Source organism: Coregonus clupeaformis, chromosome 15 (genome assembly GCF_020615455.1).
Source record: "Coregonus clupeaformis isolate EN_2021a chromosome 15, ASM2061545v1, whole genome shotgun sequence".
NCBI classification, from domain to species: Eukaryota; Metazoa; Chordata; class Actinopteri; order Salmoniformes; family Salmonidae; genus Coregonus; species Coregonus clupeaformis.
In genome coordinates this window covers 48,073,040-48,085,444 of record NC_059206.1, presented here as the reverse complement: position 1 = coordinate 48,085,444, position 12,405 = coordinate 48,073,040, and the positions used below count along the sequence as shown (strand labels likewise).

Below are 12,405 nucleotides of genomic sequence, written 5' to 3'. Positions count from 1 at the left end.
CCTCTTCTGGATCATCCAAATGCACTCTAGCAAACTTCAGACGGGCCTGGACATGTACTGGCTTAAGCAGGGGGACACGTCTGGCACTGCAGGATTTGAGTCCCTGGCGGCGTAGTGTGTTACTGATGGTAGGCTTTGTTACTTTGGTCCCAGCTCTCTGCAGGTCATTCACTAGGTCCCCCCGTGTGGTTCTGGGATTTTTGCTCACCGTTCTTGTGATCATTTTTGACCCCACGGGGTGAGATCTTGCGTGGAGCCCCAGATCGAGGGAGATTATCAGTGGTCTTGTATGTCTTCCATTTCCTAATAATTGCTCCCACAGTTGATTTCTTCAAACCAAGCTGCTTACCTATTGCAGATTCAGTCTTCCCAGCCTGGTGCAGGTCTACAATTTTGTTTCTGGTGTCCTTTGACAGCTCTTTGGTCTTGGCCATAGTGGAGTTTGGAGTGTGACTGTTTGAGGTTGTGGACAGGTGTCTTTTATACTGATAACAAGTTCAAACAGGTGCCATTAATACAGGTAACGAGTGGAGGACAGAGGAGCCTCTTAAAGAAGAAGTTACAGGTCTGTGAGAGCCAGAAATCTTGCTTGTTTGTAGGTGACCAAATACTTATTTTCCACCATAATTTGCAAATAAATTCATTAAAAATCCTACAATGTGATTTTCTGGAGAAAAAAATTCTCAATTTGTCTGTCATAGTTGACGTGTACCTATGATGAAAATTACAGGCCTCTCTCATCTTTTTAAGTGGGAGAACTTGCACAATTGGTGGCTGACTAAATACTTTTTTCCCCCACTGTAGGTGCTGAGTGATTAACTGACATTTCTGTAATTTTTCCGTTTTTAAACAACTAATTGACAAATGTTGGTTCAATTATTAGAATTCCATTTTGTTTTTTGTTTTTGTTTAGCTCAATGCACAGTTTCTCTACAGATAAATCAGATCAAGCCCGAACTATGTGAGGTAGTAGGGAGTTCTAGTTTCCAAGAGGCCAATCTTCTAAATAGTTCAGCACAGAAAACGTGGTGATGAACTACAATGACCATAATCCATTGCGCGCCTACTTGTCTGGTCTGTGTGTTTCTTTTACACCTGCTACATTAGGTTAGTGTGGGGCAGACACGGCGAGGGAGACAGAATAATATGCGATCGAGAGGGATAGAGAGCAGTTGCTTCGCGAGGTATCTACCTGAAAATACATGATCTAAGTGATTGATAGTTGGTATTCAGCAGTCATAAAAGTATGCCTTATTTACTTTGAAGAACTACTAAAATAGTGATTTTGTCAGGCAGCATAGGCAGCAGCTGTATAGAGATGATGACTTGGAATGAAATAATAAAGTCATCAAATAAAACAAATGTAATATACACCACAACTGAAATATTTTATTAAAGTAGTGTGAATAAATGATGGTTAATAAGTGATAAGTAATGGACAGTCACTACCATCATGGGACTTTTATTAATTGTTTTATTCTGTGTTGTTAAAGCATTCAACCGTCATAATGCATAGAGCATTTAATAATTTTTTTAAATAATCAAAACCGGAAACAGTGTTTATTTTTTATAATCGTACCGAAACCGAATCAACCTAAAAAAACACTAATCACTCAGCACTATCATGATATTAATTTGAAAAATATTCAAGAACATATCCATGACACAGTGTAATAGTAGTGTAATGGTTTTTACATTTGTCCTTCATTTTAACACCATAGTCACGTCACACTGTAACAAGTATTTCCCCCATGGCTATTACAAGGCTTCATATTTCACACTGATGGTAGGAGCAATTCAGCGTGGTAATGAGATCATGATGATGTCTCTCTGTATAACGATTTCAACTTGTCAAAATAGGTTAGAGTTCAATAAAAAATAACACTGGCAGTTATAACGCTGTCCATTGAAGTTTTGTTCACTTCAAACTTTCACTGGAGTATGTTGAATAGATCCAATCGTAGTTCAATCCTACAACAGCATTGCATCTACAAATACCTGAGCTGTTTCTAATTCTCTCTAAAAGTCTTACCTGCACCCCATCTGCTGGCTTGGAGAACTCCCTTGCTGCAAACTGACAGTCTTGGGAGTCAATAGGGAGGACCAGAGGAGGCGAAGCCAGCAGTTCTGTGTAGGGCCCTTGGCTCATGTTCCCTCCATCAGGACCCCCATCCTTGACCGACTCCTTCAGGTTGATCACAGAGTCCCTGATGTTGGTTATGATCTCATTGTTCTCTGCCAGTAGTCTTTCCAAGCGGTCAATCTTACCCTGCAGGATTGACAACTGGCCCTGGTCAAGGAGAAGAAGGAACGGAGGAAAACAAGTTCACTGGCTTATACAATACAGTATGCATCTAATTATTATGCAAGAACCATTTATAAATGAGTTATAATGACAGTCAATAAACTAATTGTAAACCCTTAATAAAAGTAACCTTATTGTAGTGTTACCAAAATGAGGACCTATGGGTATGTCATCCATGGTGACAAATATAGCATACTATATTACACAAATCCAAAGTGTCAATGCATATAGGGTTAATTGTTAAGCCCTCAGTGAAAGGAAGTGGAAATGACGAATAAAGAGATAACAAGAGGTCAGTCACCTTCTTGTTGCACAAACATGTCCACTTTTACCAGTTTTCACTTAGTCTCTCCCAGACCTAGGGCAAGAGCACTAGGTGCAACATAGCTGTATAATAATAGGGTGTAGGTTATGCTGGAACATTGTTTTTGTTTGCCTATAAATACTAGTTTTCACTCATTCAGAATGGAATTATGCGACACACAACCCCACGATATCAAGATCTCAATTTGCAAATGAACCTTGGACTTCCAAAAAGTAATACACTTGTGTTTATTGGAACCATGTCCGTTTCAAGACGATAACTCTATCATGGCTACAGTTGAAAATGTGTTTCCTGTCGGAAGTGAAAACTTTTAAACATTGCCTGGAACGTTGGTACATTGTAACATTGTAAAAACGACTAGTAGGGCCTACTACTACCTACAGCAGCCAGTCAACACCAGTTCTCTACACAGTAGCAGAGATAGGATTATGAGGAAATAAATGCATTCATATTTGTGCAACAATGTAAAAACAACGTTCCTCAGTTATAGGCTATATCTTACACATGCATGTCTGATCTAGACTGCAAAAAATAGAGAAAATAATTCAGACTTACATTTTGCAATCTATCCCCACCGTTGTTTGGACTTTTGGTATGGTCTAATTGCAGGTGATCCAGCATCAGGTACAATGAGAAGACCACTACACAAAATATAGCACTGCCAAAAACAGTGAATTGCCGACTGAGCTTCATCATAATTTACAATCGATACTGCCAGGTGAATCGAAGGTGATCGCATTGAGTGACTGCAATATCCTATAGTCATGTAAATCACCCACAGGGAATGGTCGATGTCTTGACTCCACCGTGAGGATCAGAAAAATGTTATGCAATTCCTAAAACGCTAAAAAAAAAGTTGTAATAAATTCTTCTTTAGTGTGTTACGACGGAACTTACATAATTGTAGACATTAACTCCTATGTACAATAAACTTTAAAAAGCTGGATCTGTCACCCAAAGGTAGCCTGAACCACAGACTGCGTCCTCAGTCGCAAAGTTTTAGTGTGAAAGATTTGTGTGATTCAGCAGATCGACCCCGTCTCCTTCCTGTACTTGTTTTCTGTTCAAATTAAACGAGGAAGTGAAAAGCATATGGTATGAACGTGCGCCGCCTACCGACTCACAACTTTCATTTGGGGCGCACAGGTGAAGTCGTGCGTTACTGCGTTCTTAGTCTAGCGCACAATGTGTAAACGTTTCCAACTCCATAGTTTTGCGGTCATTGCCCTTATCCCACTATAGTATCTTCCAGAAAACACGTCTCCAATCATTCATTGGTGATGCCAAAAGTTGGTAATTAACTCTAGAAAACACTCATTTTGAGACCTCGTGAAAACAGCTGAATGGGCATGTTCAGCGCGCGCCACTGATGTTTCCAGGCTCTCCAAATGCCAGCTTCTACTTGATCTCGTTCATATTTTCAACATTTGGAATTGAAAACGAGTGTTCAAGATGTGACGCTATATCATCGCAAACGTCAGCAGCATCTGCGGAAATGGACCAGCTCCACCGACAAATGTTCATTTCTTACTCCATCCTGATTGTAAGATTGAGATAGGCAAACAAATTGAAAACGCCACAAATTTCAGTCAGCATGTATGGATTGAGAAAGGCGACACGAATGCGCAATTGATAGGCTATTTTCTTTGCGTTACCAGTTTCCTTTGTGAATGTAATCTCACAACTGAGAAACGTCTCCCTTCTCTCTCTCCAGGCCACAGTAGTAGACTAGTAGGGCACCGGAGAACCGAAACTTGCATACGCCTCCTCTGACATCATTTTGTGACGAAAAATAGACCATTATTTTGATCAAATTTAACAGGTAAAAAAATATATGGATAGATTAATGGGGTAATTCGGAGTGTGAATTATCAACTATTTATATTAGGCTAATACGACTACTACTACTACTACTACTAATATTATTAATACTACTACTAGTATTAATAATAATATTAATAAAAACTTTTTTTTTTCAATAAACTGTAGTAATTATTTCTTCAAGGTCAAATCATCTAGATTTGGCAGTCAATCATTCATTCGTTTAAATAACTTCATTAATCTTGCTGCAATGTCAATATTATTTCTTCAAATATTTTCGAAGCTCATACATACAGTGCATTAGGAAAGTATTCAGACCCCTTGACTTTTTCCACGTTGTTACGTTACAGCCTTATTCTAAAATTGATTAAATAGTTTCCCCCTTCATCAATCTACACACAATACCCCGTAATGACAAAGCAAATATAACATTTACGTAAGTATTCAGACCCTTTACTCAGTACTTTGTTGAAGCACCTTTGGCAGCGACTACAGCTTCAGGTGGGCTTGGCGCTCCTCCTTGCACTTGGCTAGGACCACCTATAGTGGCTTGGTGGGCACAATGCATCACTAGCAGCCTGCTGGAGATGGACAACTTCGAGCTGATGCTGGGTCGTGTGTGTGACCACTGTGACCCCTGTTAACATTAGTGAGGCGAAGGCTTGTGTGTTTGTCTTTGTGTGTCTGTGTGGGCGTGTGTGTGGCAACTGCGTTTATACAGTTGAAGTCGGACGTTTACATACACCTTAGCCAAATACATATAAACTCAGTTTTTCACAATTCCTGACATTTAATCCTAGTAAAAATTCCCTGTTTTAGGTCAGATAGGTTCACCACTTTATTTTAAGAATGTGAAATGTCAGAATAATAGTAGAGAGAATGATTTATACCAGCTTTTATTTCTTTCATCACATTCCCAGTGGGTCAGAAGTTTACATACACTCAATTAGTATTTGGTAGCATTGCTTTAAATTGTTTAACTTGGGTCAAACGTTTTGGGTAGCCTTCCACAAGCTTCCCACAATAAGTTGGGTGAATTTTGGCCCATTTCTCCTTGTCAGAAGCTGATGTGGATGCGGTGTTGGAGTCAGGCGCAGGACACAGAAGCTTAGTCGAAAACGACTTTAATTGTCACAAAGACAAATACAAAATAACGGGCCTCAAAACACAGGAGGCGAGCGATTACGCAAACAGTGCGTAAAACACTAACAACTAGAAAACAAATAACATTCACCAGCGGACAGGCGGACAACAACACACAACTGCAAACAAAACCGAAGGAAACTTATAGGTGACATAATCAATACATAATACGAAACAGGTGCACCAACAAGACAAAACCAAACAAACATAGAGAACATCAAGCGGTAGCAGCTAGTACTCCGGGGACGACGAACGCCGAAGCCTGCCCGAACAAGGAGGAGGAGCAGTCTCGGCGGAATTCGTGACAGTACCCCCCCCTTGATGCGCGGCTCCAGCCGTGCGCCAACCCCGGCCTCGAGGACGGCCAGGAGGACGTGGAGCAGGGCGCGTAGGATGACTACGGTGGAACTCAGTCAGGAGGGATGGATCTAAAATGTCCCTCCTAGGCACCCAGCACCGTTCCTCCGGACCGTACCCCTCCCACTCCACGAGATATTGTAGACCCCCCATCCGACGTCTCGAATCCACGATGGACCGGACTGAGTACGCCGGAGCCCCCTCGATGTCCAGTGGGGGCGGAGGGGTCTCTCTTATCTCACTCTCCTGGAGTGGACCAGCTACCACCGGCCTGAGGAGAGACACATGGAACGAGGGGTTAATGTGATAGTCATTAGGCAGTTTCAACTTGTAACACACCTCGTTCAATCTCCTCAGGACTTTAAATGGCCCCACAAACCGCCGGCCAAGCTTCCGGCAGGTCAGGCGAAGGGGCAGGTTTCGAGTCGAGAGCCAGACTCGATCTCCAGGGGCGTATACTGGACCCTCACTGCGGTGGAGATCGGCGCTCGCCTTCTGCCTGCGGATGGCCCGCTGCAGATGTACGTGTGCAGCGTTCCACGTCTCCTCCGAGCGCCGAAACCACTCACCCACCGCAGGAGCCTCGATCTGGCTCTGATGCCATGGTGCCAGAACCGGCTGATACCCTAACACGCACTGAAAAGGGGTCAGGTTAGTAGAGGAGTGGCGAAGAGAGTTCTGAGCCATCTCTGCCCAGGGGATATACCCGACCACTCCTCCGGCCGGCCCTGGCAATAGGATCTCAGAAACCTACCCACATCCTGGTTCACTCTCTCCACCTGCCCGTTACTCTCAGGGTGGTAACCCGAGGTAAGGCTAACCGAGACCCCCAAGCTGCTCCATGAACGCCCTCCAGACTCTAGAGGTGAATTGGGGACCCCGATCAGACACTATATCCTCGGGAACCCCGTAGTGCCGGAAGACGTGGGTGAACAAAGCCTCAGCGGTCTGTAGGGCAGTAGGGAGACCCGGCATTGGAATGAGACGACAGGCCTTAGAGAACCGATCCACAACGACCAGAATAGTGGTATTCCCCTGAGAGGAGGGAAGGTCCGTGACAAAGTCCACCGAGAGGTGAGACCACGGCCATTGTGGAACGGGCAGGGGTTGTAACTTCCCCCTGGGCAGGTGTCTAGGCGCCTTACACTGAGCGCACACCGAGCAGGAGGAGACATAAACCCTCACGTCCCTAGCCAAAGTTGGCCACCAGTACTTAACACTAAGGCAGTGCACCGTCCGGCCAATACCTGGATGTCCAGAGGAGGGTGACATATGAGCCCAATAAATGAGACGATCACGGACCTCGAGCGGCACGTACGTCCGACCCACTGGACACTCTGGGGGAGTAGGGTCGGTGCGTAACGCCCGCTCAATTTCCGCATCGACCTCCCATACCACCGGTGCCACCAGACAAGACTCAGGCAGTATGGGAGTGGGCTCAATGGACCTCTCCTCTGTGTCATACCGCCGGGACAGGGCGTCTGCCTTACCGTTCTGGGACCCTGGGATGTAAGTGATCTTAAAAACGAACCGGGTCAGAAACATGTTCCACCTAGCCTGACGAGGGTTCAATCTCCTAGCTGCCCGGATGTACTCCAGGTTACGATGGTCAGTCAGAATGAGAAAAGGGTGTTGAGCCCCCTCAAGCCAATGCCTCCACACCTTTAGGGCTTGAACCACGGCTAACAGCTCCCTGTCCCCTACGTCATAATTACGTTCCGCCGGGCTGAGCTTTTTAGAATAAAAAGCGCAGGGACGGAGCTTAGGAGGCGTGCCGGAGCGTTGCGACAGTACTGCCCCAATACCGGCCTCTGACGCGTCCACCTCTACCTGGAACGCTAAAGCGGGGTCCGGGTGCGCCAGCACCGGAGCCGAAGTGAACAGGTCCTTCAGTTTACAAAACGCCCTGTCCGCTTCAGCCGACCACTGCAAACGCACCGGGCCCCCCTTCAGCAGGGAAGTAATGGGAGCTGCCACCTGTCCAAAACCCCCGGATAAACCTCCGGTAGTAATTGGCAAAACCCCAAAACTGCTGCACCTCTTTAACAGTGGTTGGGGTTTGCCAGTTACGCACGGCTGACACACGGTCAATCTCCATCTTCACCCCTGACGCGGACAACCGATGACCCAAGAAGGAGATGGACTCCTGGAAAAACAGACATTTCTCTGCCTTGACATACAAGTCATGCTCCAACAGCCTACCCAACACTCGGCGCACCAGGGCTACATGCTCGGCTCGTGTAGCAGAGTACACTAGGATGTCGTCAATGTACACTACCACTCCCTGCCCATGCAGGTCCCGGAAGATCTCGTCCACAAATGATTGGAAGACTGAAGGAGCATTCATTAAACCATATGGCATGACAAGATACTCATAATGACCTGAGTTGGTACTAAATGCCGTCTTCCATTCATCTCCCTCCCTAATGCGCACCAAGTTATAAGCGCTCCTGAGATCCAGTTTTGTGAAGAAACGCGCTCCGCGTAATGATTCAGTCATACTCGCAATCAGAGGAAGAGGGTAACTGTATTTCACAGTGATCTGATTGAGACTACGGTAATCAATACACGGGCGCAACCCTCCATCCTTCTTCTTCACAAAAAAGAAACTCGAGGACGCAGGGGAAGTGGAGGGCCGTATGTATCCTTGTCTCAGGGACTCAGCTATGTATGTCTCCATAGCCGCCGTCTCCTCTTGAGACAGAGGATACACATGGCTCCGCGGGAGTGCCGCACCTGTCTGGAGGTTTATCGCACAATCTCCCTGTCTATGAGGTGGCAATCGCGTCGCCCTCGTCTTGCTGAACACGAGTGCCAAATCCTCATACTCAGGGGGAATGTGCATTGCGGGCACTTGGTTCGGACTCTCCACCGTGGTCGCCCCAACGGAAACACCTAAACATCGCCCAACACACTGGCCAGACCATTCCTTGAGAGCCCTCTGTTGCCACGAAATGGTGGGGTCATGGGTGATTAACCAAGGAAGCCCCAGCACCACGGGATACGCAGGAGAGTCAATTAGGTACAACTGAATAATCTCCTCATGACCCCCCTGCGTCTTCATCTTTAGTGGCGCTGTGACCTCCCTAATCAACCCAGATCCCAACGGGCGGCTATCTAGGGCATGGACAGGAAAGGGTGCATCGACGGGCAGGAGGGGAATCCCTAACTTAGAACAAAATTTCCGATCAATAAAATTCCCAGCTGCGCCTGAATCGACTAGCGCCTTATGCTGGGAATGAGATGCAACGTGAGGAAATACCACAGGTATACACAAGTGAACAACAGAGAGCTCTGGGTGAGTGGGGCGCCTACTCACCTGAAATGACTCCCCAGTGCGCGACCTGTTGCCCCGATTCCCTGGAGACCCTCCCCAGCACCTAGCCGCAGTGTGTCCTCCACGGCCACAGCTGGTGCAGGGGACGGCCCCCCTCGGGTTCTCTCTCCTTCTCTCTCTAGCGCCAGCACCCCGAGCTCCATAGGGCCTCGGCTCGGAGGTGCTGGGGGATGGAATGGACGGCCCCAACTCGGGACGTCCGCGGGTGGCCAGCAGGGTATCCAGACGGATGGACATGTCCACTAGCTGGTCGAAGGACAGATTGGTGTCCCTGCAGGCCAGCTCTCGACGAACGTCCTCATGCAGGCTACACCGATAGTGGTCGATGAGGGCCCTCTCATTCCACCCCGCATCCGCCGCTAGAGTCCGGAAATCCAGGGCGAAATCCTGGGCGCTCCTCTTCCCCTGTCGGAGGTGGAACATACGCTCCCCCGCCGCTTTACCCTCAGGAGGGTGATCGAAAACAGCCCTGAAGCAGCGGGAGAACTCTGCATAGCTGATGGTGGCGGCGTCTATTCCCCTCCATTCGGCGTTGGCCCACTCCAACGCCTTGCCGGAGAGACAGGAGATGAGGGCGGAAACGCTCTCGTATCCCGAGGGCGCCGGGTGTATGGTGGCCAGGTAGAGTTCCACCTGAAGGAGGAACCCCTGACACCCGGCTGCGGTGCCATCATACGCCAAAGGAAAAACCAAAGGAAACTTATAGGTGACATAATCAATACATAATACGAAACAGGTGCACCAACAAGACAAAACCAAACAAACATAGAGAACATCAAGCGGTAGCAGCTAGTACTCCGGGGACGACGAACGCCGAAGCCTGCCTGAACAAGGAGGAGGAGCAGTCTCGGCGGAATTCGTGACACTCCTGACAGAGGTAGTGTAACTGAGTCAGGTTTGTAGGACTCCTTGCTCGCACACGCTTTTCAGTTTGTAGGACTGGTTTTACTGTGGATATAGATACTTTTGTACCTATTTCCTCCAGCATCTTTACAAGGTCCTTTGCTGTCGTTCTGGGATTGATGTGCACTTTTCGCACTAATGTACGTTCATCTCTAGGAGACAGAACGTGTCTCCTTCCTGAGCGGTATGACGGCTGCGTGGTCCCATGGTGTTTATACTTGTGTACTATTGTTTGTACAGATGAACGTAGTACCTTCAGGCATCTGGAAATTGCTCCGAAGGATGAACCAGACTTATGGAGGTCTACAATTTTTCTTTCTGAGGTCTTGGCTGATTTCTTTTGATTTTCCCATGATGTCAAGCAAAGAGGCACTGAGTTTGAAGGTAGGCCTTGAAATACATCCACAGGTACACCTCCAATTGACTCAAATGATGTCAATTAGCCTATCAGAAGCTTCTAAAGCCATGATATAATTTTCTGGAATTTTTCAAGCTGTTTAAAGGCACAGTCAACTTAGTGTATGTAAACTTCTGACCCACTGGAATTGTGATACAGGGAATTATAAGTGAAATAATCTGTCAAAACTATAGTTTGTTAACAAGAAATTTGTGGAGTGGTTGAAAAACGAGTTTTAATGGCTCCAACCTAAGTGTATGTAAACTTCCGACTTCAACTGTATACCCTTATTATGGGTGCGTTCCCCTGCTCATGCTACGTTCATAACCAAGTAGGAAGGTGGTATTTCCCACATACGACTGGGAAAAATTGACTTGAATACCCCTCCAACTGGTAATTACTAGTGGGAAACTCATCTATCATCCCTGAGATCCGACTTCACCCACATGACCTTGTAAACAGCATTTTCAGCAGTTAAATGCAACAACAAAACATTATTTATAAAACGCAATCTATTAATATGTTTAGTTATATAATTTGTTTACAAGCATGATAGCTGTACTTTTAGTTTTTTTGACGCAGCTTATTGGCCATTAGCCAATTGATTCAAAGCATGTGAATGCATCCAACTGGTATTTACAATTTCAAAACTGGTAATTACCACATTCCCATTTGGTTATGAACGCAGCATCAGACGGTTCAACAAGATTTGGATTTGGGACGCGTGCTTTGATGTGGGTGACTCATGTGTGTGTGTTCGAACATGGGAAGTGTTTGTACTTTCACTCTGCCAAAACAGTACACAGTTACAGCCATTCACCCGTATAGATAACTTAAAACAGTCTAACCAGGGATTGTGTCTGAAAGTAGCCTAGGCTAGCTAGCAAGCTAGCCAACTTCTTTCGGCAATTAGCTTCAGCTGCCGATGTGCAACCATGGCAAAATTGGTTTGACTTTGGATAGCCTATCTGTGAGGATAGTTAGGGACCGTCAATAAATTACACAATGTAAATGGGACAATATTTTCATGTTGCACACCTTTTAGTTGTCTCATTAAATGCTTTCAATATTTGTACACTGAACAAAAATATAAACGCAACATGTAAAATGTAAAGAGCTGAAATAAAAGATCCCAGAAATGTTCCATACGCACAAATAGCTTATTTCTCTCAAATGTTTACCACAAATTTGTTTACATCCCTGTTTGTGAGCATTTCTCCTTTGCCAAGATAATCCATCCACCTGACAGGTGTGGCATATCAAGAAGCTGTTTTAAACAGCATGATCATTACACAGGTGCACCTTGTGCTGGGGACAATAAAAGGCCACTCTAAAATGTGCAGTTTTGTCACACAACACAATGCCACAGATGTCTCAAGTTTTTAGGGAGTGTGCAATTGGCATGCTGACTGCAGGAATGTCCACCAGAGCTGTTGCCAGAGAAGTTAATGTTAATTTCTCTACAATAAGCCACCTCCAACGTCATTTTAGAGAATTTGGCAGTACATCCAACCTGCCTCACAACCGCAGACAACGTGAATGGCGTTGTGTGGGAGAGCGGTTTGCGGATGTCAACGTTGTGAACAGAGTTCCCCATGGTGGCGGTGGGGTTATGGTATGGGATGGCAATTTGAATGCACAGAGATACCGTTATGAGATCCTGAGGCCCATTGTCGTTCCATTCATCCCTCGCCATCACCTCATGTTTCACCATGATAATGCACAGCCCCATGTCACAAGGATCTGTACACAATTCCTGGAAGCTGAAAATTGCCCAGTTATTCCATGGATGGCCTGCATACTCACCAGACATGTAA

General features: G+C 45.9%; 1 protein-coding gene across 2 annotated transcripts in view; it reads right to left on the bottom strand.

Moving 5' to 3' along the window:
- The window catches only part of LOC121582802 (alpha-mannosidase 2), a 65,055-nt gene extending 60,742 nt beyond the window's left edge, over positions 1–4,313 (bottom strand). Inside the window, exons 1-2 of one of the 2 annotated variants that reach the window (XM_041898908.2) lie at positions 3,186–4,313; positions 2,033–2,290 (exon numbers count right to left, since the gene is read on the bottom strand). In XM_041898908.2, the coding sequence (XP_041754842.1) occupies positions 2,033–2,290; positions 3,186–3,326 (399 nt within the window). In that variant the 5' untranslated portion in view covers positions 3,327–4,313. The remainder of the gene's footprint in view (positions 1–2,032; positions 2,291–3,185) is intronic. The other variant, XM_041898906.2, reaches the window with a different exon arrangement.
- Positions 4,314–12,405: the final 8,092 nt, after the last annotated feature.